The following is a 26,349-nucleotide window of genomic DNA, read 5'->3' on the forward strand; positions in this document are numbered from 1 at the left end:
TGGGTGGGTTTTCGGTGTCTACAGGGCTGTATCTAAATCTGAGTGTTGTGCATATTTGTTTTTAGAAGAGGGTGTATCTCCACATGCATCTCTAGACTCCGTTTGTGTGTAGAGAAGGGAGCTGGGGCTGTGAGTGTTCACTTGTGTTTGTGTGTTGTAGGGTGGTAGTGTCGAGTCACGCTCTGTCTTTTGAGTTTGGGGGTTTTGTGGAGCTGATGTTTGGAAACTGTCTCCTATGGAAATGCTTGGGCCTCCCTGCCTTCTCCTCCATGCTCACTATCAGTAGCACCCTAGAGATTTCTCCCATGTGAGATGGGCATTGGACTGCCAGGCTCAGCAAATCCTGAAGGGAAGTGGGATGTCCCAGGCAACCACTCCCAGGGGAGGGAAAGTACCCTCCTCCCTCTATGGAACTTCCTAACCCCATATAGCCCTTAGGAGCCTGTGCATTCCCTGGGTGTATGGAGCAGAGGTATCCACGCAGGTGTGTGAGGGCATGTGTGGATGTCTGTGTAAATGATGTGAACAGGTAATCATTTGTAACAGGATGTACACAAGTGTACCTGGTGTGGATTGGAGTCAGCAGAATATAATGTGTGACTTTATATGAGATCCATCACTGCAGGTGGTGTTACCATGGGTGGCTCTTGTACCTCTGACTGGGGCTGTGCCTGAGAGAGGTGGGTGCCCCTTGAGGTAGGGGCGGTAGTGAGAACTGGGTGGATGTGTGCCGGCTGGTGCTTTTGTATGTCCGCGTGTGCCTGAGTCTTCTGTCAGCAGCTCTGAGTATGTCTCTGTGTCTCTCTAGGTCTCTGCCTCGCTGTGTGTGTCTCGCTCTCCCTTGGCTGGGAGGGGATTGGTCACGCATGACTCATCTTGAACCGAGCGGGGCTCCAGCGGCAGGGCGGCCGCCACCGCAGCTGGAGGGGGAGGAGGACAAGGAGGAGGGAGAAGAGGAGGAGGAGAAGGAGGAGGGGACCGGGGCCTCTCCAAGTTTGTCGGGACCTTCTCTGGAGGCAGCGGCAGCCAAGGAGGCCGGGGCTGGGCGCTGGCCAGGGACGGGGACTGGGGCCGGGCCCGGGGCGGTGGGGCCGGCGCCTCTGCTCTCCTGCTCCTGCTTCAGCTTCTGCTCCTGCTGCGGTCGTGGCCCTCCTTGGCGCGGCTCTGCGCGCTGCGCGCCCGCTGAGCCCGCCGCTCCCCAGCCCATGTACTGGAAGCATGAGAACGCCGCCCCGGCGCTGCCCGAGGGCTGCCGGCTGCCGGCCGAGGGCGTCCGCGCCACCGACCAGGTGAGCGAGAGAGCGAGCGAGCGAGTGGCCACGGCCCGCGTTGGCAAGGGCCAGGACCCAACCGGGCCGGGCGGGTGGCAGGCGGCGGCAGGGAGGAGGGGTGCGGGGTTGCGCCTGTGAGTGTGTGTATGTGAGTGTGTGAGCGCGCACGAGCACGGGGGGGTGGGTAGCGCGGAAAGCGGGAACACATTATGCAAATGTTGGAGGAATTTCTCAAAAAGCGATTTAGCAAAGACACAGGCGAATCAAGAGGAGGCGAGGCGGGTATTGTCCGTCTGAATAGGCGTTGATAGCGCCGATGCGCCAGGGGTTGTGCGGGCGCAACGCGGCGAATCCCAACGCGGGGCCGGTCCTGGGCGCGCGGAAGGGCTGGAGGGTGCTTTTTCCTCCTCCTGGAAGCTTCTCTTTTCTCCTTTTGGTCCCATTTCCCCCCCGTTCTTGCCCCTCGGACTGGCCCTCGAAAAGCGCCCAAATCTGTGTCAGTATCGCCGCGTCAGTTTCGCCGCGCGCGCGCGGCGAGGGCTGGCTGACGCTCCCGGCGCTCCGGGATTTATTTTCCTTACCCCCCATCTCCTTTTTATTTTCTTTCTTTCTCTCTTTTCTCCCTTTTGCATTTTGTGCCGAGAGGAGGAGAAGGGAGAGAGGAAGGGGGGTGGGTGGAGAGAGAAAAATTCGATTTTTAATTACTACCATTAAAAAATCAAATTTGCAATTCTTTGGGCGGCCTGATGGATCTCACTGATTGACAGTTGGAATTGACACTCTGGCTACCTCTTATCTTGGGCATTCACGACAATTTCTAATTGCAGGTAGTTTGTGTGTGTGCGCGTGTTTTTTTTCCCCCTCAGAGGCTTGGATTGCAAGGGAACTAAGCGATTACTTCAAGAGCCACGGGTTAAGTGCAGGGAGAGGGGGAGAGAGAGGGAAAAAATCCAATCCAAATTCAAATTGCTTCATTAGAGAGACACCGCTTTTGTGGGGAAGGGCTTTAAATGCCCACTACAAAGTTAGGACTCATTGTTCGGCGCCGGTTTATATAACAGGCGCGGGGAGGCGCTGGGCTCAGGCTGCACCGAGCCAGTTCTGCAGGCGCCGCCGCCTGCGTTCGCTTCCTCTACCCCCCTCCCCCAGGTGATGGCCCAGCCTGGGTCCGGCTGCAAAGCGAACACCCGCTGCCTTGAGGGGACCGCGCCGCCCACCATGGTGAGTCCGCTTGGTTCCCAGTCCCCCGCGGCCCAGCCCTGGGGACCTGACCCAGCTTTCTGGCCCACGGGCTGGGCAACTCCCCGCGGCTGCTGCCCCTCTCTGAGCCTCGGTTTTCCGGCCAGGAACGTGGGCTTTGACCTCTCCCGGCACCCAAGACGCGCTTGTTAAAAGTTGAGGTCGTCCCTTCGTCTCCAATAGGCCTTTCCATTCCTGTCCTCCAGCCCCTGGCAGGGCGTCCCGGGGAAATTTCGTTGTCAATTTGCACTCCAGGGCCCCAGAGTTGTATCCGAGGCAGCGGCAACTCTGGTTGCCAGGCTCAGCGCCGCGCTCTCCCTCTCTCCGATACTGCAGGCTCAGTCGGACGCCGAGGCCCTGGCAGGCGCTCTGGACAAGGACGAGGGTCGAGCTTCCCCTTGTACACCTAGCACACCATCCGTATGCTCGCCGCCCTCTGCGGCCTCTTCCGTGCCATCCACTGGCAAGAATATCTGCTCCAGCTGCGGCCTCGAGATCCTGGACCGGTATCTGCTCAAGGTGAGACCAGGGTGGGTGGTGTGTGTGTGTGTGTGTGTTTCCGAGTGTGCGTGTATGTGTTGGGGAAAGGGGGAGGGTGCAGCCCAGAGGACTGCAGGGAAGCAAGGCCGGCTTAACCCAGAATCCCGGCTCAGCCGCTACTTGATTGCGCCGCCTTGGGCAAGTCTTAGTTCTCCTTGAGCCCTCGAGTTACCATCTGTAAAATGGGAAGAGTTTATTAAGCCAGAGTGCCACAAAAGAAAAATAGAGTCACACGCACCTTCCGAGCTCCAGCGTCTGGGTCTGCAAATGGGGCGGAGGAGCCTGGGACCCGTGTGAAAGAGGCCCGCGCTGAGCCGCCCCTTTTCCCCGCCCCCTCCCCAGGTCAACAACCTCATCTGGCACGTGCGTTGCCTCGAGTGCTCCGTGTGTCGCACATCGCTGCGGCAGCAGAACAGCTGCTATATCAAGAACAAGGAAATCTTCTGCAAGATGGACTACTTCAGGTAGGCTGCGGCCGCTGGGCCAGCAGTACCGCCGCAGGCAGGACCCGGGCGCGCGCAGAGGCCGCCTTTGCTGCGAGGGGTCTCCAGCTCCCAAGCCCTGGTGTCCTGAGCACACTCCCCGCGCGCAGCGCGGGCCCAGACTGCAGGCATGACGCCGCGAACCCGGAGCTCCACGCCGCGCGCCGGTACTGTCACAGGTTCGGGCCCGCGATCCCCCTCTGGTTCCCGTGGCCGGATAGGTTTCTGTCGCGTCTTTGGCTCCGCCTTGGGTCCTGCCTAAGTTTCAGACTTCAGTTCCGGTCTCGAGCGCCTAGATCGAGCTCTGTTGTCCCTGGCTCTGGCTCGGACCGGCTCCGGATGCTGGTCGCGATGTGGCTGCATTTCCGTGCGCTGCGGCCCTGGGTTCACGCTCGAACCCTACTCCAACCGTGTCCGTGTCTTTCCCGAGCCGGCTCCATGCTCTGACTCATTCTCCGCTCTGGGTTCAGGTTTCGTCTGGCCCCAAGCGCTAGGCCCCAGCCCGTCTCAGGTCCGATCCCAACCACATCCAAGCGCCTGGTCCTAAGCCCTGGCCTCGGTCTCCCGTTCTGTCTCAACTCAGACCCTTGCGTGTTGCATTTCGGGTCCGGGGTCCCACTCGGGTCCCAGGCACCCATTCCCGTTACAGCTCCGCCGTCGTTTCTGGCCCCGGCTTCGCCCCCTCGAGAATCCAGGCTCTGGCTCAGGCTTTGGGCCACCGGAATCGGAAGGGGGAGCGTCGGATGCAGTAACCCATTACCTGAGTGGAATTACTCTGGGCCGCGCTCTCTGCGCCGCCAAGGCGCATCCCGCAGCTCAAGAAAGAGATCGGGTGCGTCCTCTTGCCGTGCTGCGGCGTCGTTGCCACTTGCGCGCGCGCGTCTCGCTTTTAGCCACGCTGCGGGAGTCTGACCCGGTCATGGGGTCGAGGTTACTGCGAGGTCAAGGGCGCCACGACTGCCTGCCCCATCCAGGTGGAAGGATGGAACTGGCCAGATGTCAGGCTATGGGGCAACAGAGTCCCAGGAGACTGGAGTGAGATTGGTTCCCGGGAGGGACGCTGTTCACAAGTGCTTTCTCAGGAAGTGGAGAAAGGCGCTCTCCCACTGCCCCCTACTCCACAGACATCCTTCCCATCCTTGCCTCAGGAAAGATCAGGGCTTCGGTCTTCCTGGGAAGACCTCCACCCCCAGGAAGATCCTCTGAGAGTCAGGGAATAAGGTGGGAGGCAACGCCCACCTTCCTGCCCCCTGGTCTTGAGCCTCCAGAGTCCTGAAAAGGGAGAACCTTGAGTCTAGGGGGGAAGTTTGCAGCATTTGGGGCTGGGGTGCTCTGTGGAACCCACAGGAAGGCTGGTGAAAGGAGCTGATTTTTCCTTTGTGTGATGGCTGTGAAAGTGTGCAGCTGAAGGAGACTGAGGGGCTCTGCCAGGTGGCCTAGGACTCCTCTTGCAATGAATGTATGTGTGTCATATTATCTGGGATCTGTGCAGTTGGGCTGGGCAAATGTGTCACTGAGCTGTGTCAGAGGCATTTGGATAGTGTGTGTGTTCCTTTATTGATAAGCAATTTGTCTTTGAGTTCATTTGTGAATGGTGAGAATATGTCTATACGTACATGTTGGGACTTTATGTGTTTGTGTGTGTGCAAGGTAGTCAAGATTAAGGACAGGATCAGAGGTGAGAGGTTGAGGAAGGGTGAGGGGATTCTGAAATCCCATCATTTCCTGTTCCCACCCCTTCCCCCAAGGGGACATTCCTGCTTAAAGCCTTCCAGCTAGGCATTGAGGGATCCAGGGTGTGATCCTATCTCTGTATGTATCTATGTGAATGTATATTTGTGAATGTGGGACCCTGTGTGTGTATGCCAGAGGGAGATAATCATTGAGGAGGGCATGCATCCACATGTAACCAGGTGTGTAACCAGAATGCGATGTCACCCCCACCCCACCCCCCTTCCATCTGACTGTTGGTTTGGTCACTGCAGAAAACAGGGGTTAGAGTTATGTTCAGCCACCTCCCTACACAGGCCTGACTCCAGTGGGTTTTAAAAAAAAAAAAAGAAAGAAAGAAAGAAAGGAAAAGGCTGGCTGCTGTTCCTTGGACTTATCAGCTAGTCAAAGACAGGGTTCCAGCTTGGGGAACCCAGTAGGATGGTGTCTGGGCCTCAACCTGTAGAGGCAGGACAGGACTCCTCTCCCAGCTCTTCTGGTGACAATGGGCCTGGCAGTCCTGGGAGCTACTTGCCAATGTTTTCTCGATGCTTCTCCAGCCCCAGCTCATGCCCAGGCTGGACTGAGCCTCCTTGGAGGCTATGCTTTACTAGACCTTACTCCACAGTTCAGAGCCTCTACTACCTCCAGTGGTGGGGTAGAGGGTAGAGTGTGCAGCTGTGGGGAGAGGCAGGGGCCTGGGCTTGTCAGCCCAACACTGAATCACTGTATGACCTTAGGCAACCCACTGCATCTCCCTGGCCTCAGTTTCCCCCTTCCAGTGTTGTCTCCCTGAGCTGCCAAGGAGGTCAGTGAAGGGGGAAGGTTTGGTAATGGCCCCCCCATCAGGTGCTGTGGGTGCCACAAGTAGCACATTGTTACCATTGGTAGGGTGGGCACTGGACACAGCCCCTTGATGTCATTTGCCCTGTGCTGCTTGAGGAACAGGGCCTGCTTGGAGGGATGGGGCCAAGCCGCTTCTGGGCTTCAGGTTCTGGGCGCTAATCCTTCTCTAGTGATGAGCTCCCAAAACAAAACTAAACCAGATTTTTGGTTGGAAAAAATAAAGAGAGAGAATAAAAGCTCCTATTACCTGGGTAGACGGTAGCATTGTGGCTCTTCTGAGGAAAGGCCAAGGCTTTTCTCATCATTTCTCCCCCAGCAGGTCTCCCTGCAGGCATCACCTATCCCTGGCAGTCCTACCTGTATCAAAAATAATAAAACCCACAAAAAGGGAGAGAAAAAAACCAGCAGAAAACCAAGCAAAGACTATTGTGTGCTTGGAGAGGCAGCCCAGGTCGTGAGGTGGCTGCTGTGAGGTGGCTGCTATGAAGAAGGTCTTCCTGGAGATAGTGTGAACCGTGGCATGAGAGACAGAGTTCACTTCTTGAGGGCTGGGCTCAGAAAGGGGTCATGCACTCAGATTCCCTAGGCCTCCGTTTCCTGAACCCCGGGTAAAAAGTCTGGTGGTATGTGGACTGGAGCACTCAGCCCAAGGAGAGATCAAGATCTCCCATTAGGATGGGAGGAAGGGAGTGGTCAAGGCCTCAAGGGCCCCTGGTCCTCTGACCTCATTTCCATCCCCACCTCTACACTGGTTGCCACCTTCCTTCTGTCCATCTGGTAGCCCCTCCTTCAATCCCCATTGGCAGAACCAGTGTTGGTGTCTCAGAAGTTAAGAGGTTAGGAAGGAACCCCAAGTTCACCAGGGAGGGGGGCTACAGAGCATGGGGGAGGTAGGAGGGGGTCACAGTGCTGCCCTAGGCTCATCTGCATTGCTTGAAGGGGTTGGTTCCACTGGCTTTGTGCTCTTAGCCAGGCCACTGGACCTCTCTGCCTCTGTTTCTTCAACTCATCCTCCAAACAGGGACCTCATCAGCCCTGTAGGTTCAACTAGGTCTCTACCTTCTCCCCTCATGCCCTGAGGATCCTAATAGAAGAAAATTACTATGTGGGAAATGTGATATTGCTTTTAATATCTACACTTTTTTTTTGTGAAGACTATTTTCTTCTGTTTTCTTCCAAAAAGCACAGAAAATTCCTTGGGAAAAAATGGTGTTCCTTGTTGAGGTTTTCACATCTCCACTGCCCTCAGCAACCACACCCCTAGACAGCCGCTTCCAGTCCCTTCCCTCCTGCCTGCTTGCAGCTGCTGCCCCCACAATGGGGCATTGCCTGATCTGGAGTGCCCTCCTGTCTCCTTCAGCCTCCTGGAGCATGTGCCCATCGTATAGCTGGGGAGACTCAGGCCCTGGGAAAGTGAAAAATCAAGTGCCCAGGGTCACAAAATGAAAGACAGAGTGGAAGAGGGGCCGGACAGGGGCAAGGGCATCCATCATCAAAATGTATTACACCCTTCTTCTAAGCCAGGAACTGTGTCAAGCTCTTTACATGCATTATCTCATTTAATCCTCAGGTCTACTATGTGAGTATGATACTCCCATAACCCCCATTTTATAGGAATGGAAACTGAGGCCCTGAGTGATGAGGTCACACAGCTAATAAGTAGCAGAGTCTGGATAGGTCCCATGACTGACTGGCTTCACCATCCCTGCTCCTAACAATGCAATACTCTCCTGTATCTGAACTGTCTTAGCTGTGGCCCTGTGCAAGGTGGGGCCCATCAAAAGGCAAAGACTCTTCTCCACTGGTCCTAAGAGTCCCTACTCAATTGGGTTGGCTCCTCAATGAGCATGAGAACACTCACTGTGTACTCTGATGTGTGACTCTCCTTGGGTGGGCCCTGAGAGCACTAGGGCAGGAGCAATTTTGCCAGGATCAGATCACCATGGTACCTGGCCCTCTTGCTTTTTAGACATGGGACTGGGGAGTGAAGGGTTAACCACCTCCCCTTGCGTTTATGGCAGTGGGGGTTCAGAGAGTGCCCTGGGCTGGGCCCAGGCTGCCCGAGTTCCTGTCCCACTGCTCGGGTAAATTGATTTAAGCACCCTCCCCCCGACCCCCAACCCCTCCCTGGTCTTACAACTGGAGCCCAAGCCCAGTCTTCGGGCTCCAGCGGGTGAACCATCCCCTCCCCCTGAGCGAGGGTCCCCGGGGAGGCTCAAAGCCGGGAAGCGGCCCCCCACCGCGGCCGAGAGCGGCCCAGCGGCCGCCAGCTGTTGGGGGACAGATGTTGGGGGAGCGGAGAGGGGAGCGTGGGGGAGGGGCCTGGGACAGGACCTCCGAGACGGCGGGGCGTTTTAACCGTTTAATTGCTGGTTCCATTTTCTCCAGCTTCTCCTAATAAGGGTTTGCATACAAGGGAAGCAGCAGAGGGGATAGGAAGGGCTCCGCCTAGAGCCTCCCCTGTTTCACACATGGAATCTAAGGCCATCAAGTGAGCATCCTCAACACAAAATAAGTGAACTCTGGTTTGGGCCTCTGTACCCGGGCTTCAAAACTAACACTGGCGTTTCCACTCTGAGCTTCAGTTTTCTCATAAGGAGAACAAGTAGCATAATTGCGGGGAAGAAGTCGTAGTGAGGGTCCAGCGGGTCCCAGATCGTTGAACTAGTTCATACTGAGGGCTTACTAAGAGAGGTAGGCAGGGAGAGTGGGGATGACTTGGCGAATAGCGCACAGATCCCTCCGCACAAACACGGATACCCAGCTATCTCTGCTCCCCACTCGGGGAATTGGAGGCAAGGCGGAGCGCGTTGCTCACCTGGTTCTTTTCAGCGGGTCCCACGAAGTGCATCATTTGTCTGACACCTCTCCATCCCCAAGGGCTTCGGTAGTTTGAGCCTTCGCCCACGGCCCACCAGGACCCAGAGAGGGAAGCACGCCGCACGGATGTCACAGCAAGGCGGGGGTGGCAGTAGGCGCGCCTCCTGATCTCTTCGGCGCCCCCTTTTCGGCTTTTGAGCGTCCTTTTCTGGAAATTTCGTTGTCTTTGTCGCTGACTTCGCTGTTTCCGGAATTCGGCAGCTTGGCACTCGCAGCCCGCCTGGAAAGAAGCCTGTTTATCAGAGCCTCGATTCGCGGGCCTCCTCCTGCAGCTTGTTTGTACCCCAGAACTCTGCCCTGGGTGGGGACGCGCTACTGGAGCGGCCGGCAACGCATCCAAACCGGAATAATGATTCCCCGAAGGACCGATCCAGTGCGAGGACGATTTCGTTGACTGGGCTCAGCCACGGCGAGTGCGGTAGATCCTAGGACTGGGGGCTCACCTGGCATTTGAGGTGACATGCTCAGGGTATTTCCCCTACTTGGCCTTGGGGACCTGAGGAGTTGCTTGGAGGTCACTCGCGGCGTCCGCCTTGGAGTGCGGAGATGGAGCCAGTGCAAGCGACCTGTGTAGGCCAGGCCCGGCCCTGGAGCTGGGGACTCGGGGCAAGAAGATCTAGTGCTACGTGGGAAGTCTCGGACAAGTCCCTGGAAATGCCCGGCAAAGTCAAGCGCCACGACCTCGGACCGCACACTCCGGCGCAGCGCACCGGCCGCGGCGCACGGAGACCGCAGGCAGGAGCCGCGGTCTCTCCTAGCTTCTGAGAGCTGGGACTTTGCCTTCCCTCTTTTGCCCCTCTCCCTGATGATCCCTCTCCTCGATCCCTGCCTTCCAGAGCAGGCTGGGCCCCAGACCGGGTTCTCAGGAGTTTCCAGGGCGATGGCCCGGAGTGGGGACGCAGTGCCATCAGACTAGGACTTTTTGTTCATCCACCCAAATTCGTGGCTTCCCCATCTTCCATCTTGCCGTTCAACTTCCGTAGGTTCCAGATTCTTTTTGCACCTCCGAGGAACCTCAGCCCCACACTTTCTGTGGCCTTGGACAAGTCACTCGCCCGTTCTGAAGCTCCGATTCCTCGTGTGCCAAAGGAGCACCAGAGTCCCCACCTCTCGGGGTTGCGAAGAAGTCGAGGGGATGCAATGAAGGCGCTGAGCCCCAGAGCCCTCCCCGCAGCAAGCGCTCAGTAGACGGCGGGTCGCCTCCTCCTCCTGAACCAAAAATAATCTAAAGCCAACTTTTCTCCGCGGCTAGAAACTACTCCCAATAACGCCAGCCGGGCGGCGGAACTCGGGATCGGTGGGCTGGGGTGGGCAAAGCAATTTCCTTCCGCCTTGACTGCAGGATTGGGAACAGAGACCATGGGTGGTGCTGGGCTCTCCCCAGGGGAAGCGGAATTTCCCAAGGTCCGGCACTGCCTCTGCTTAGTTGAGTGGTTAACTGGTCAAAGGCGCCCACTGCGGCCTGAGCGAACCTTGCCTTTCTGGTCAGTGTCCCCCTGTTTTCCTCGCTGGAGAGACAGCGCTTTGCGGGCGCTTCCGGCAGCTAAGGCTGGCCGAGCCGGGCCTCCTGGTTCTGCCCTCAGTTCAACTTAAGACCCTTTATTCAGCTAGCAGTTACTTGAATTTGCCAAGGCGGGCGAGGCTGTAACCAGACTGTTTTTGCTGGGCTGGTCTATCTATGCACACACAAGCGTTTTCTGAATGCCCTTCTGGGTGGAAGGGTGCCACCCTGGAGACAGAGGCAAATCTTCTTAGTCCCCTTCCCCAAAAGAGGTTAAGACTCGGTGGAGGGGGAGAGCCAAAAACCAGACTTCTATAAACCTATGTGATCAGTGCTGAGAGGGTGGCCTGGGAGCTGTGGGACTTGCTGGAGGGCTTGTTGGGAGAGGGAGCCACGTGTGCAAAGTCTTGAGGAGTGGGAAAGTGCTCCAGTGGGGCCATAAAGACCTGGCACTGAACTTCCAATGTGCCTGCCAGGGGCTCACACCTGAGGAAAGGGGAAGGAAGATTTGAGAAAGATTAGGAATGAGATGGGCCTGAAGAGGATGGGGTCTACTGAGCTTGGTAAACCCCAAGGATCTTGGATGGATCCTGAGGGCACTGTGGAGCCACCAAAGGATTTTAAGCAAGGGAGGGACAGGAGTCAATGCACACCCTGGAAACTTCGCTGTGCCCACTCTGTGGAGGATGGGTTGGCACAGGCAAGACTGGAAGCAGGGAGACCAGGGCAGAGACTGGCAGTGAGGTGAGTGGATGATGGGAACCTGGTCTAGGATGGTGGCAGTGGAGAGGGATCCATGGATGCTTAGCAAACAGAGCTCATGGCACCTGGTGATTGGTCGGTGTGGTATTCGGCTTCCAAGCTTGAGGCCCTGGATGAGTAGAGGTACCATTCCCTGAAAGTGACTGTACACCAGAGGAAACTGAGGCTTAAAGGGTTGCGACAGGGCCACAGGGTGAGTCATCCATAAAAGGAACAAACCCTCCTTGGTGGTCAGACCTGGGCTGATCTCTAAGACAAGGGAGAACTGAGCTATGCTGCCTCCTGGAGGGGCTCCCAGTCTGGCGATGAAGGTAGCCATACCCAAAGAGCCACTCTACAAAGTGGAGAAAGAGAAGGAGGAGAGGCGGAATCACATCAAGGAACGGAGCGGACATTTGAGCTGGGGTTTTGGGTCTGGGTAGGATATATTTTGTCTTTTCAACACTCAGTGTTAGGATGCTCCAGAGTCTGGTTCCGTGGGCTGGAATCCTGGCACATGCTCAGAGTAACTGGGTACTTAGTTAACTGCAAAGCACTAGACAAATAGCAGTAGTCATTGCCATTGTCATCTAGTTCAGCTCAGGGCAAGGAAAATGAGAACTCAGAGGTGCTGAACAGCTTGCCTAGGGTGGCATAGCCAGAAAGTTCATATCTGTCTATTCTTCTAAGAAACCCTGAGCTTCTCTAGAGCTGGGGTTACAGCTCATTCATCTCCGGAGTAAGACTGGCTTAGGCTCCTATCCTTTCCAGCTGGATGACCTTAGACTAATTTACTTTACCTTTTTGGTCCCCATTTTTCTTATCTGCAAATGAGGATCAATTTGAGATAATCCATGTAACACACTTAGAATCTTGCTGGGCACATGGTAAATGCTAAAAAAAAAAAAGTGTCTATTTTCATTATAAAGATTTTCCTAATAGTTATGATGTGTCTTAATAAACAAATAAATACAATACATACAGATACGTGTTTATTGTAGAAAATTTGGAGAACTCAGAAGAGTACCAAGAAGCAGATAAAAATCACCCACCAGCTCACCATATGGGTGGGACTTGGCTATAGAGGGATGGTGGATCCAGGCAAAAGAAAATGCTAGAGCCTAGGCTCTGAGGCTAGGAGCCTGGAAGGTAGAGGCACGTGGTGGTGGTGGTGGGGCTGTCTGAGCCTCACCATACCCCTCACTGGTCCGGTGTCCCGTAGCCGCTTCGGGACCAAGTGCGCGAGGTGCGGCCGACAGATCTACGCCAGCGACTGGGTTCGGAGGGCGCGCGGAAACGCCTATCACTTGGCCTGCTTCGCTTGCTTCTCGTGCAAGCGTCAGCTGTCTACCGGCGAGGAGTTCGGCCTAGTCGAGGAGAAGGTGCTGTGCCGCATTCACTACGACACCATGATTGAGAACCTCAAGAGGGCCGCGGAGAACGGTAACTAACTCTTGCACAGCGCAGCATCCGGCTGCATCTCCGACCCCAGCCCTTTCCTACTCCATCTCAGCACCCCAGGAATTGCCCACGTGCCTCTCCCTAAATGGCCTGGAGGCTGCGTGGGGGGCGGGGGTGGGGCTGCGGCAGCCTGTCTCATCCCCTCAAGCTGCCTGGAATCAGGCTTAGGCCAGTCCTGAAGAGAGGGCATGACCCTGTTCCTACAACTTCACCCTACCCTAGAAGCTCCAAGCCCTAGGTTTGCCAGGTGGGGGTTTCATCCTGGACAAGGGTCCTTAACTGTAAGGGGAAAGAACTCAGGTCTCTGAGCCAGGACACCTATGCTCCAGTTTTGCTTCTGGCTGGCTGGGCTGATACATGAAAACTCCGTGCCACTCTAGGCCGCAGTCTGTGCAAGACAGATGTTGAACTAGAATGATTCCTGAATCTTTGCTGGCTCTGACATTCTGATTCCCCAAGACACACAGGGCAGTTTGTAACTTGTCAAAGGTCACATACTAGTATAGCTGCCTGACTCCAAAGCCCAAACTCTTATCCACCATACTATATACGGCCCACCCCCAACCTCCAGGGCCCCTAAATCAGAACTCACAAGGCTAGGGAGGCTGCTGGGATGTGGCTGCCTCTGTGAGTTTCATTTTCCCATCTAAAGCATAGGCACACCAATTCTTGCCCTGCCAGTTTCCCCAGAGGGCATTATTTCCACAAAACATCTGCCCCATCCCCAGGGAGGGGATATGGACCACCTGCTTCAGTTTCCAGGCCCAACTTGGGGACCCTAGTTGGAGTCTCACAGAGTGCCCTCACCTGTGGCCATACCAGGACCATCACTTTCTCCTGCCAGAATTGGGGCAAGTGAAGCTGGGGTGCTATGAGGTTATCTGCAACTGGCAAGTCAGCAATGGAGCTGGACTGGGGACCCAGGAGTCAGAGCCAGAGCTTACCCCTCACCATGGCCTATCAGTGACCCCAGGCTCCTTCCATCCCTGCTGGACCAACTTAGGACCACCCCTAGTCACAGCCTTGCCAGTTACACACTAGCTCTCACAGCCAGGCCTAACCCTAGACTCCTGCTATGCAGAAGGCCTTGGAGGCTGGTGCCTCAGATCTCCCTTATTGACCAGCCCTCACTGTTGGCTACTGTTTTACTTTTTAGACTTAAAAAAAAAAAAAAGTTCGTTGTAGAAAAACTAGAAAAGATGAGTAAGCAGAAAAGAAAATAAAGATTACTCCAAATGCCACCACCCTTCATATTTTGATATGCATCTTTCCAGATTTTTTCTTCTGTATGCATGTGTTTCTTTTGTTTTATTCCAACATAATTTTTCCTAATTAAAATATATTACAATAAATTGTGAACAGTGGTTGTCTCTGGGTGATGGAATTACTGGTGGTTTTTATTTTCTTTTTTGTGCTTACCTGTATTTTCTGAGTTTTTGATAAGGAGCATGCATTACTTTTGTGTTCAGAAAAATGAAGTAGTAAAAAATAAATGGGAATGTATTCAGTGGTTTAGTATGATTGTGAAAGTATTATAAGTGGGGAAAAAAATCTAACATATACTCCAGTTAACAAAATTAAACCTTAAAGAAATAAGGTGACAGATGATTTTTTGTAAAAACTTTATAACCATTACAGAAACGTAGAAAGTAGAGAATGTCCTTAATCATATCCCTCGGAGGTAACGACTGCTAACATTTTGGTGCATATCCTTCCAACTTTTTTCTTCTACCCGTTTTTAGGAAAATGGGATCACAGTTCTGTAACTTGCTTATTTCCAATCTCCATCAGCAGTTGGTTTCCCCCACTTTAGCTAGGAGAGAAGCCCAGTTTGGGTGCTGGGGTCAGCCAGATTTCAGAATCCTAGTAGGATGGTCTGGGAGAGGTTCCCCCCCCCTTTTTTCTCGGAGCCGCTGTTTCCTTCGCTGTAAAACGGGGATAACTGGCGCCCCTTCCCGGGCCTTTGAGACGCAAAGGACTTACCGAAAGAGAAGCGTCCGGTACGGAGCGGACGCTCAGTAACGGAAGCTCCATACTCAAAGTCTGAGCTCAGAGACTAGGACCCGGGGCTCCCCGCTCCCAGCCAACTCCGCTCCTGACCCTTCCAGGGACCAGCTCCCCCCGACCCCCGTCCTTTCCAGGCTGCCACTAGAAGAGATGGGGTCGCGTGGTCAGCTGCTTCTGTCGCCCCCAGGGAACGGCCTCACGCTGGAGGGGGCAGTGCCCTCGGAACAGGACAGTCAGCCCAAGCCGGCCAAGCGAGCGCGGACGTCCTTCACCGCTGAACAGTTGCAGGTACCCGGGCAGGCCGAGCGCGGCCGGGGCATGGGCGGGGTCTCGGAGTGGGCGGGGGCTGAGGGAGCCTCTTGGCTCCTCCCCCTGGGCCCAGACCCGCGGGTGGCTGAGAGGGGCTGTAGCTGCCTGGGGCGTGGCCGCCGGGCTGGAACCTCTGATTGGGCCGGGGCTTCAGAGACCCCCGCGCGTTGTGCCTCAACGCCCCCTCTCCATCCCCCTGGCGCCCGGCAGGTTATGCAGGCGCAGTTCGCACAGGACAACAACCCCGACGCGCAGACGCTGCAGAAGCTGGCGGACATGACGGGCCTCAGCCGGAGGGTCATCCAGGTGGGGCTTGGGGAGAATGGGGCCTTCAGGTCTGGGGAGGGCGTAGAGACCTGGGGATGGCCCTGGAGCATGTAGCTGGGCTCTGGAGTCGCGGGTCAGGACGCACGTGGCCGAGCTTCCTCAGCGGGTGACGAGGCGCGTGCAACCCGTTTCCGCGAGGCTGAGGCTGCTGAGGCTGTCGTTCCAGGTGTGGTTTCAAAATTGCCGGGCGCGTCATAAAAAACACACGCCGCAACATCCCGTGCCGCCCTCGGGGGCGCCGTCGTCCCGCCTCCCCTCCGCCCTATCAGACGACATCCACTACTCCCCGTTCAGCAGTCCCGAGCGGGCGCGCATGGTCACCCTGCACGGCTACATTGAGAGTAAGTGACCGCTGCGCCCGGGTGTACGGGAGAGGGTGGCGCAGAGGAACGTGCGTGGGTGGTCGAGGCTGAAGCCTTCAGAGACTCGGGGGTGAAGACCTGGGTGCTGGGAGTTTCCAGGTCTGCCTCAGTGGGTCGGAACCTTCGTACAGTCAAGCCATTCAGCCATTGAAAAAAATACTTTCCAAGCCTCCGCTCTGTGCCCGGGGACTAGGGAGAGAACAGGATGGGTCCCTGCCCTCGTGGAGCCTGCGTTCTGGTGAGGGACACAGCCTGGAGCGATAACCAGACAGAGAAGGGTGCAGAGAAGGGTGTTGTTTTAACTGTGACGATTCTTATAGGAAAGGTGCTGGCTGGGAATGTCTAGAGATGTGGATCTGGGGCTGCCTCTCAGCAAACTGAGACCTGAAGAATGGGTAGGAGTAAGTGAGGCATAAGCAGTTGGGGAGGAAGAGTGTGGGTAGTGGAACCAATGTGGACAGGCTTTGTCCCAGAAGGAATGGTGACATGGGAGCGTTTGGTGGAGCAGAAGGCCAGAGTCGCAGGAGCACCCAGGCTGTGGGACCTTGGGCAAGTCACCTAACCTCCTTGAGCCTCAGTTTCCTCATTGTAAGCTGGGATAATAATACTTGCCTAGCTCGCGGGGTTGTGAGAATCCATTCATGCATTCAGTAGTATTTTTTGAGTGTCATCTGGGTTCTACGCACTGGGATACAACGGTGAACACAATAGACCAAAGCCTCTATCCTTGTGGAGCTCACATTCCAGAGTGGGAGATGGGTGGAGAGACAATGAACAAATAAAGCAGAGAGGGCAGGCATGTCAGCCACAAATGAGTGCTGTGGGGGACATGGGGGATCATGGTGGAGTGACCTTCCAGTGGAAACCTGGAGGAGTGAAGGAGTAGCCACATGCATTTCTGGGGGATGAGCATTCCATGAATGTGCTACTGAACAGGTGTTTGTGGCAGGGTTTCTTTCTCTTTGGGGTTGTTTCCATTGATCATTTCCTTAAAGTTGGGCATGACAAAAAAAAAAAAAAGGAGTGGCCACAATATGCTCATACACATGGCCAAAAACAGGCCATGGAAAACATGGCTCCAGGAAAAAGGGAAAAAGAAAAGAGGTCAGAGAGAGAACTGCGGTTATTGAGCCCCTGTCATGTGCCAGTCTCTGTACTGACCAGACTGTCCATGTCTCTAAACATCAGAGATCACTATCTGCATTGTATAGCTGAGGAAACCAAGTACCCACAATAAGGTAGTGGGAGCCAGTATTCCTTAATGGTTGAGCATGGGCTTTGAAGTCAGACTGCCAGGCTTCAAATCTTACCCCCCGCCACTTACTGGCTGTTTAAGAAACTGTCAAGTTTCTTAGCTTCCCTGAGTATCAGCGTCCTCATCTGTAAACATGAAGATAATAAGAGTACCTATCTCAAAGTGATGTGATCATCACATGAGATCATTGATTTAAAGTCTTCAACACTTAGCAAGTATTGGATAAGGATTCACTGCTATTGTGGTTTTGATGGTGTTTTTTGTTGGCAGAATTAGGAGTCGAGTCCCTGTTTAGGATCCTGACTACTGCACTAGGCTGCCAGTTGAAACCATGTCTCTTTATACTGTTCCATTTCTTAGTCATCTACTTAGTAAGAGGGACTTTTTTCCCCTTTCTTCTTTAAGCAATGACTTGTGTTCAGGCTGCACAGAGCCCATGTTAAATACCTAGATCATCTGTTAAAGGCACCAAGGATCAGGGGTTCTCTAGGTACCAGGGCTGTGGGCAACCAGCTAGCACTTCATGTGGACAGTTGCTAATGGATCTAGGCGACCCCCTTGGGAGTGAGACCATGGCCTCCAGAGCCCCTGGCCAGGACTCTGCCCACACACTGGTTGACCAGGCCTAAACCTGTGTTTACTGCCCAGAGGAGGGGCTGAAGGTACCCCTTTCTCGTCTCCTTGAGGCAGAACCAAGCTTGGGCAGGAGCTGCCCAGTATGTCTGGACCTGCTGCATTTTGCGGCATGACTGAAAGTCATCTCAGCATTTTGTTTTACTGTTAACTAAAGTCATGGGGTCGAGGATTTTCTGAAGCCTGCCAGCTGGGAAGCTGATGAAAGTATTATAACCAGACACCAGAAAAATGAACTTTTGCTTTGCAATTAACAATAATCACAGGATCCTGAGTTTCCTGGAGCCTTACAGCTTAGAATTTGGTGACATCTTTGGAACCAGATCCCAGAAAAATGCATATACACTCAAGTTTCCATGTAATTTCTCACTATTCTTGGATTTTTAGAACACTCCAGGTTAAGAATTCCCAATTGAATCTAACCGCTTTATTCTACAGATGGGGAAACTGTGGCTCAGAAAGGTGCAGTGTCTTGTCCCAAGTCACATATAAGTCTCTGTCCAGGGCTTTGTCCCCTGTGACCAAAGAGGATGAAGTCTGGGGAAAAGAGACAGGCAATGACCTTTTCCATTGTAGTGGTAAACAGGCTGAAGCATGAGGCATTTGGATTAGACACAAGAATGGAATTCCCCCAACAGTTTTAGATGTTAAAATTGGGGCTAGAAATTCATTCAACAAATATTTAAAGAGTACCTACTAGATGCTAGACCTCATTCTAGGTGCTGGAAACCCACCAAGACCTAGAATCTAGAAAACAGTCAAAAATTCCTGCCCTCATGGAGCTTGCATTCTGTTTGATAAAAAAAAAAAGACAGATAATATCACATAAATAATAAAAACATACAGTAAGTCAGTTGATGGTAAGTTCTAAGGAGGAAAAAAAAAACAGGGAAGGAGGACAGGGAGGATGGGGGTAGGTTGTGGTGTTGGGTGTAACTGTAAATAGGGTGGTCAGGGAGGGTATTGTGAAGAAGGTGACTTATGAGCAGAGTCCTCTAGGAGGTACCAGGGTAATCCTTGTGGGAAAGAAGGTACAAGGCCCTGAGGGAGGATCTTAATAGGTGGGGTACAGCCTTACATGGAGGAGGTGTTCAGTACATACTCATTTGAATGTTTGTTGATCAATGGGCTGTACAGTTGTACCTTAGCCATCATATATCACTTCATAGATTATAAGGACTTTCACATACAGTATCTCAACCAACCCTATGGAAATCTTGCCCAGGGTCACCCAGCTGGTAAGTGGCAGAGGTAAAACTGGTCTCAGGACTCCAGGCTGTACAGCACGGGGCAGGTGGGATCCCGCATGGAGGCTGAGGGATGGGTTCCAAGGCATCCTCTCATCCACAGGTCAGGTACAATGCGGGCAGGTGCACTGCCGGCTGCCTTACACTGCACCCCCTGTCCACCTCAAAGCCGATATGGATGGGCCACTCTCCAACCGGGGTGAGAAGGTAAATGGAGCCAGGGTGGGTCTGGTGGGGTTAGAACCCTCCTGCCGTGGATGGGTTTCTGGCAGCATTCCTTGTCATTGGGTCGATGCCGCTTTGTGGTGGACCCTCTCCATCTAACATACTTAGACCACGGCCCCCTAGGCAGTCACCCAAGGGAGCTGCGGTGGGTTCTGTGTGTGCACAGCCATTCCTAAAGGCCTCTCTTTAGTCCTCCACTGACAGTTGGTCTTCTTCAGATTTGTGAATTTTGTTTCTTTACTGAAGCTTTGAGGTTCCAGGAAGGGCTTACTTCACACACTACCCTGCCTTCATCAGCTCACTGGTTCCTCCACTTCCTCCTTTTCATTCCTGTCTGTTGAGAGTGGAAATCCATGCTGATGGGGGCCCAGGGTCCCAGCAGGCCAGCAGGTGACCTTGGTTAGCTGAACTGGGTTTCTGTGTGGAATCAGTATCTCTGGTTGTCTCAGGCATTAGAACTAACCAGCTAAAGACGTCACCCAGTCCAGTGGCGTGAAGGGATGTGTGTGTGTGTGTGTGTGTGTGTGTATTAAAGCACTGCAATCCTTTGTTTAACCTTTTCTGTAACACAGATGAAAGTGGGTGGGGCAGCTCTGAGTAAAATCTCAGAGAGTGTAGGAACTTCACCTCCTTCTCAGCAGCTCTGAGACACCTCACAGTTAGCTTTGAAAGCCACTGCTCTAAAACAACCTCTTGCTTTAGAAATGGGGAAATTGAGGCACAGGTAGCTCCAGGTAACCGAGCCTGGATGAGAACCTGTGCATTTATTCATTCTTCATGTACATTGCCTACGTACTGATTTGTGCCCAGCAGCCCTGAGTCAGTTACTGGAGACACAGAGTAAAGCATGGTCCCTGTCTTTGAAGAGGCCACAGTCTAGAGGGGGAGACAGACCCTAGCAGTGATAACACAATGTGATCAAACCTCAGGGTCCTGAGGGTGGGGCACAGGAGAGATACTGGGAAGACTTCCCAGAAGGTCACATCTCAGCCTGAAAGCAGAATCAGAGTTTGTTGGGGAAGGAGGGAGGAAAGGAAGAAGAAAAAGCTAGCATGAGTCAAGGAGTAGCATGTCTGGGGTTCCTAAGGCAGGGGCTACCACGTCTCTTAGAGAACCCTGAGCGATTATATCATGCTGGCCCACGGGAGGACGAGTGGTAAGGCGGGAGCCTTGGGGCTTCCAGGTGGAGGAGCCTGAGCTTTCTCTTGGAGCAATGGGAGGCATTACTGTAGTGGCCTCAGAGAGTCTGGGTTGGCAGGTGTACAGTAGAAGGCAGGGAATCCAGTGAGTCAGCAGGTGTGGTGGTCCAGGGAGAGGAGGCTAGGACCTTAGGGATGGAACAGCCCTGGATGAGAACACCCTGTCCAGCAGATCCTGGTCTTGGCATGCCTCAGAATCATCTGGGCAGCTTGTAAAGATAGATTCCCAAGCCTCGCCCCTAGAGTTTGACTGAGGAGGTTTGGGGTTGGGCCCAGTGATCTGCATGTGTAATAACGAGCCCGTGTGATTCTGATGGGCAGCCAGGTTGGGAACCATCCCTGCAGGACAGCCCCTACCACTCCTCCTCCTGATTAAGTACCCACTGTAGGTGCTCTGTGCTGGGCATAGTGGGGAAAGATGTATAGCCTAGTTGGACAGATATATTTATAAGTAAATGGTAGTTTCAGCACAAAGTCCTGCAAAATCTGGGGCTCGCCTGAAAGGTGGTAGGTGAGCATGCTCCAGGAATGTCCCCTCTGATGTCGTACTCACAGCTGAGGGCCTCTTCTGTTTGCGGCTGGCCCTTTAAACATGTCTCTTGGTTGTCGCCTCCTAACCACTTTGTAAGCGTGGGGGTGGCCTTCCTCATGGTACAGATAAGGCAACCAAGGCTCACAGAGGTGACACGTAGTGAGTCTGTCGGACTCTGAAGCTCACTACAGTTCCCTTTGTGCAGTGCTTTATAGTTTACACAGTGCTCTCTCTAACTTCATCCTTTACAGCCTTCCTAGGAGGAGGGTGGGAATGCTTTTAATGAACTCTACTTCATACCTGCAGAAGCTGAGGCTGAGACAGAACAGGTGCTTGCCCAGGATCACACAGTGAGCACAGGCAGAACTGTCACTGGCCCTAGAACTTCCTAACCCCAAGCTAGCCTTGATCTCAGAGCTGCTCCCTTCCTGCAGGAGAGCATTTGCCCGTCAGGCCCTAGCATGGGAGTGCAGAGGCGAGATGCCTTGTTCCCTGTATTCAAGGAGCTCATGGTTTACAGCAGGAGGCAGGCAGCTCTACCTGAGGGTGACAGGGCAAGTTGGGTAGGGGAATGAACATGGCCTTCGAGGATGCAAAAGAGGGAGTGTTAAGCAGAGGACAAGAACAGCATTCTACTTGGAGAGAACACCACATGCAAAGGCATAGAGGAGCCTGGGTTTGGGGGAACTACAGACTAGTTAGCATGGCCAAGGCATGGGGAAGGTAGGGGAGTAGGCAGGGCCACATAATGGAGGGCCTGGACCATTGAGCCAAGGGGCTTGGGCATTATGAGGCAGTGGGGAGCCTTGGGATTGTAAGGGGCTGAGCTCAATGCTTGGAGAGCCCTTGTCTCCTGGTTGGTTGGCTCAGCTTGTGGTTGTATATGGCTCAGCCTGAAGGATGAGCCCATTCTGGACTCTGATAGCTTTGGCTGTACAGGGTTTCTGGCCCCTGGGTTTGGTTGATGAGCCCGAGTTTTCTCTTGCTGGACTGTGTCCCCAGCTTTGCATACAGAAGCCTTGCACTAAAGTGTCTCTCCCTCTTTTATGACCTTTTGCCCTCTCACTGTCAGGCCTTCCTGCCAGCTCCCAGGAATGTTTTCTGTCTACATCTTACCAAGACCCATGGGGACTGGTGGACTGTAGGATGTGGGACTGTGTGTGGTCAGCATAGGACTGGATGAGCTCTCCCTCGCCTCTCCAGGCCTGGACCAGCCTAGTTATGAGAAGACTCACTGCCCCTCTGGGCAGGCTCCAGAATCCACTCATAAAAAGTGTTCTCACGGGCCTGGCCAGAAGAGCAGTGCTCTGAGCATTCGGGGTAGCACTTTCTGCCTCCACCACATCATCATCGGTCACACATCCCTGTGAGTTTCCAAAACCACATTTCTTCCTGGTCACATCGTCTGATCCCACAACTTCAAAACTTGGAAGGTTCTTAGTAGGACCAAGCCATCATTGATCACATGGAGAGACTGAGGTCCACAGAGGAAAATGACCTAGCAGGGTCATCTCTCTTGAGGTTCTGTTAATAAGAAACCGAAGCCAAGTGTCCCCGGGACCAAAGGGGAACATTGCCCAAGGTTGGGTGAGGCAATGCAGTGTGAGTTCTGGAGTCAGGCAGACTCTGAATCCCACCTCTGTCACCTGCCTGTGAGACCTGCAGCACATACTTAGCTTCTCTGAGCCTCAGTTTCTTTACCTGAAAAATGGGGATGATGATAGTTTTCACCACTTAGGGTTGTTATGAAAAGTAAATGCAATAACATATGCAAAGAGCCTAGCATAGTATCTGGCACACAGAAAGTACTCCATAGGTATTGGTCATTATTATGATTACTACTGTTAAAATAATCATCATTGCTTTCCCCCATCTCCTTTTTATGGTGACCAGTTCTGGGCAGGTAAAATTCCTGATCAGAAAACGGAATCACTGCGCTGCCATGCCCATCCTCCTCTTTGAAATTTCCTCTTGGCACTTCCTACTGACCAGCTGGTCAGTAATCCTTGACCTGAACTTCAGGGAATTGGCTGTGTTGATGGCGGCTGTGAGACGTCAGCCATGCACTTTGGGTGGAAGAGGAAGAGGGAAAGGGGCAGAAGGTCCTTGGTCTCCACCCGTGTGTCAGGCATGTGGCACATCTGGGCCACCTGCCTCTCGGCTTTGTGAAGATGAAGTGCATGTGAAGTGCTTGGCCCATTGCCTGGTATGTTGTCAGCATTCAATGACTATTGTCATGGAGGCCTTTGAGAGGTAGAGGCAGTGTGGTATAATAAAGAGAGCTTGCCCTGGAGCCAGGCCTGTGTTCCAATCCTGACTCCACCTCTTCCTAGCTGTGTGATCAAGGGCTCACTTAACTAACACCTCTCTGAACCTCAGGGGCTTCCCTGTAAGATGGTGATGAGGTGGAACTCCTTCCTGGGGTTGAGGTGAGGCTTCAGTGAAATCGTGCATGGGAGGCGCTTCACCCAGTGCCTGGCGCATGGAACAGTGCCCGGCGCATGGTACAGTGCCCTGTAAACGTTTGCTGCTGTTATGATTGTATCTCATTGAATCCTCCCCATGATTCTGAGAGAGAGATTTTGTCATCCCCGTTTTACAGATGAGGAAACAGGCTCAGAGAGGTGAAGTGAGTTGCCCAAGGTCCCACAGCAAGTAAGTGACAGAGCCAGGATTTGAATCCAGATCTGGGCCCTGTGCCCACCCTTCTTCTCTATGCCTTTAAGGACCTCTGGGGGGCTGCGAGGGTGGGCCCCGGTTCAGCCACCTCTTGTGCCCTCCTCTTGCAGGTCATCCTTTTTCAGTACTAACGCTGCCAGCATTTCCGCATCTGGCCATGGGCACCCCACAACTGCCCCTCAGCCGCTGAAATCCAGAGTCCAAGCTGTGGCCAGGGATTCATCTGCCCCCACATCCACTCCTGTCCGCCAGCCTGCCCGCCACCAGCTCGGCCCCCGGGCCTGGACTTTTTTCTCTCCAGCTGAGTACCAGAACCCACCAGGAGCACCACAGAGTCCTCCCCTTGGAAGGCAGAGCTCCCTGACCTTTGGAATCAGGGTGAAAACAACAGCCTGTTTTCTTCATTTAAAACAGGGGTCATCTTCAACTTACTGTGATTATAATAGTGAAAGGCAGAATTGAATTGTGTGACGCCAACAGCCTTTTAATTTACAGGTTTTCTTTTCCCCCTGTATTACCCTTTATTTACTACTTCCTCGGAACTGGCTCTGAATTCCGAATAGCCGACAACCCCCAATGTTATCCACTCTGTTGCTTTTGTCTGGAAAACTCTACAGTGTTTGTGGGATGTCCCCAAAGGAAAGCTATGCTCTAGTTTTATCATTTCCATCTGTCTGGTTATGTCAAGTTAATTCAGAGAGAGAAGAGACACTGACCAACGCTGAGAGGCCCAGCAGGGCAGAGATGGAGGCCTGCCGAAACCAAGAGGCAGGGGCTGGGCGGGGCTGGAGGGCCATGACCCCCACTGATGTGGAGATCAGGGAGAGGGATGTGGTACACTGGGCCAGAAAGTATAGCCATTTTAAGGAAAGAGAAAACTCGGCATGGAGGGGGCAGGCCCTATCCCTATCTAGTTATCCGGCATGGATGCAGGGAACAGAGCAGAGACTGTGTTTGATCTGTGTGATGATATTTCAGAATGTTTGGTCAGGACTTGGGGACCCTTGTTGACCACTTTTTGACCTTTGATGGGGGGAGCCTGGGCTGAGTCTCCTCTGAGGGGACAGTGAGAGGGAAATTGGATCATCCTGCTGCAGCCCTGGGGAACAGAGCCCAGTGAGATGGCAGTCAGCATGTTAATTCCGGGCCCATACTGAGTATGGAGAGGGTGCCAACAGCCTAGGTAGGAGTGGCCAGCCCAGGGTTCCAGCTGGCTCCTCTGGGCTTCCCCGCCAACCCTGCCCAGAGCCATCCCCACCCACTTCTGAGAACAGAGGCCAGACACAGCTGTGCTCACATCCACCCCATCTTGCTGCATCTCTTCACCCCAAACAAAAAGACTTGGGCTAAACACGACCATGACTTATGTGTCAGGGGACATTCACTTGCCTCAAGCTTATCCTTTAATTCTGGAACTCCTTGGTGTCTTGATGCATTTCCCACTAGAGGCTGCTATTAAACATGTTTTAGCCCAAGTCCTCCTTTATGCTGTGGTTAACCTGATACGTTGCTTCTGGAAGGAGACTCTAGGACAGGGAAAGCAAGTTCATGGTACATATGCAGCAGCTGTCCTTGTTTTCACCCATGGCAGATATCAGTCATCAATTGCAGCACTCTCTAGCTCACTGAATCCCGATAAAGTTTCAGAATCCAAATGGTTGAAGTTGGCACTTAAAATGAAAATCTATATGCCGTTCTTGCTCTGGGACCTGGAGCAGGGCTAGGCAGGGATGCAACTTGAGAAAGGAACCTGCTTCCTCTCTGTTCCGAAGACTATTACAACAGACCCAGGGCAAAGAGAAGGCAGCACTCAGAATGTGGTCATTGCAGCTCAGTTCAGAACTTATCCAGTGAGTTAACAGGGTTGACTGGGGCTGATCCCTGGCCTTGGGAAGCGCTAATCTTTCCTTTGGTTTTTGCTGCTGATGGTAAAGCCCCATTTGGAACCATGAGGTAAATGGCTAGCTGAGCCTGCCCAGGGTCTCCCAGTACCCACTCTGCCTTGAGCCTCCCCCAGGGGTCTGTTCCCTGTGTGGATCACATGGCCGTAGCATGTTGCAGCTTCAAACATGGCTCCGCTACCCTTTTAGAGCAGCCTGGGAGCATACAGACCGTCAAGACTATTTATTTAAATACAAAAGGGGAAAATACACATGGAAAAAAATGTAAGCACTTTTTTGTAAAACCAATGTCTGTTTCGTTACATACCTTTCATGTCGTGCTTTGTAAATGTCTTATTTGTGTAATAAATAAAGTTAATGCAAGTAGAAGTGCTGGCACTTAAATCCAGAACATGATGGGATTTCATTTCTTTCCTGCTCTCTGGTTAAGGGCTCAGGCCACTGGCTCCCACAGTTATCTGGGCTGCTGGACAGCGCAATCCCCCTTCCTGGAAACTTGGTCCTGTTTCCTGGTTAGTAAACTGCGTTATAAAGGAATGGTGGTGGGCTGCTTCTCCAAGTACTTAGTCACTGCTGCTTGTTAGCCGAGCTTTGTAGAAATTAGGCTGGTTGGTGCCCTGAGACCCTTCCTGAACATGTGCTGTCTGCTGGGCTCTGTGCTGGCTCCACAGACTCAGAGATGTGTGCCAGGCAGACCCCGCTCCAGAGGAGCGCCCGATCTGGTAACTCATGCCTGGCCCTGTGCTGGGCACTGATGTTAACAGGGCTGCCTGGGGCTGATCCCTGGCCTTGGGAAGCTCTAATCTTTCCTTTGGTTTTTGCTCCTGATGGTAAAGCCCTACAGCATGCTGTGGGGGCCCAGGCTGGGGTGCATTTTGAACTGGATCCTATCTGATGAGCTTTGCATAGAAAGATGGAAGTTGATGGAGGAGGGTATTGGGGGCAGGGAGGAGGCACAGCATAGCCTGTTTGGAAGATGGGGAAGAGTTTGGTACGGTGTGA

General features: G+C 53.4%; 1 protein-coding gene across 3 annotated transcripts; it reads left to right on the forward strand.

Moving 5' to 3' along the window:
- Nucleotides 1-1,205: 1,205 nt before the first annotated feature.
- LHX6 (LIM homeobox 6) lies at nt 1,206-26,065 on the forward strand. Of its 3 annotated transcripts, XM_003407767.4 has the most exons (10): nt 1,206-1,289; nt 2,421-2,492; nt 2,847-3,029; nt 3,393-3,514; nt 12,433-12,653; nt 14,866-14,966; nt 15,198-15,293; nt 15,481-15,655; nt 18,915-19,018; nt 23,557-26,065. In XM_003407767.4, the coding sequence occupies exons 1-10, from the start codon at nt 1,206-1,208 to the stop codon at nt 23,575-23,577; spliced, it is 1,179 nt and encodes a 392-aa protein (XP_003407815.1). In that variant the 3' UTR covers nt 23,578-26,065. The 3 variants fall into 3 exon arrangements, with proteins under 3 accessions (XP_003407815.1, XP_003407816.1, XP_003407817.1); XM_003407768.3 differs by lacking the exon at nt 18,915-19,018; XM_003407769.4 differs by lacking the exons at nt 1,206-1,289; nt 18,915-19,018 and adding an exon at nt 1,588-1,638.
- Nucleotides 26,066-26,349: the final 284 nt, after the last annotated feature.

Source organism: Loxodonta africana, chromosome 9 (genome assembly GCF_030014295.1).
Source record: "Loxodonta africana isolate mLoxAfr1 chromosome 9, mLoxAfr1.hap2, whole genome shotgun sequence".
NCBI classification, from domain to species: Eukaryota; Metazoa; Chordata; class Mammalia; order Proboscidea; family Elephantidae; genus Loxodonta; species Loxodonta africana.

Excerpts from the sequence above, each read along its gene's own strand:
- LHX6 (XM_003407767.4), top strand. The coding sequence starts at position 1,206 with ATGTACTGGAAGCATGAGAACGCCGCCCCGGCGCTGCCCGAGGGCTGC. Across the intron at positions 14,967-15,197 it reads TCACCGCTGAACAGTTGCAG|GTTATGCAGGCGCAGTTCGC; the intron begins GTACCCGGGCAG and ends GGCGCCCGGCAG. Across the intron at positions 15,294-15,480 it reads TCAGCCGGAGGGTCATCCAG|GTGTGGTTTCAAAATTGCCG; the intron begins GTGGGGCTTGGG and ends CTGTCGTTCCAG.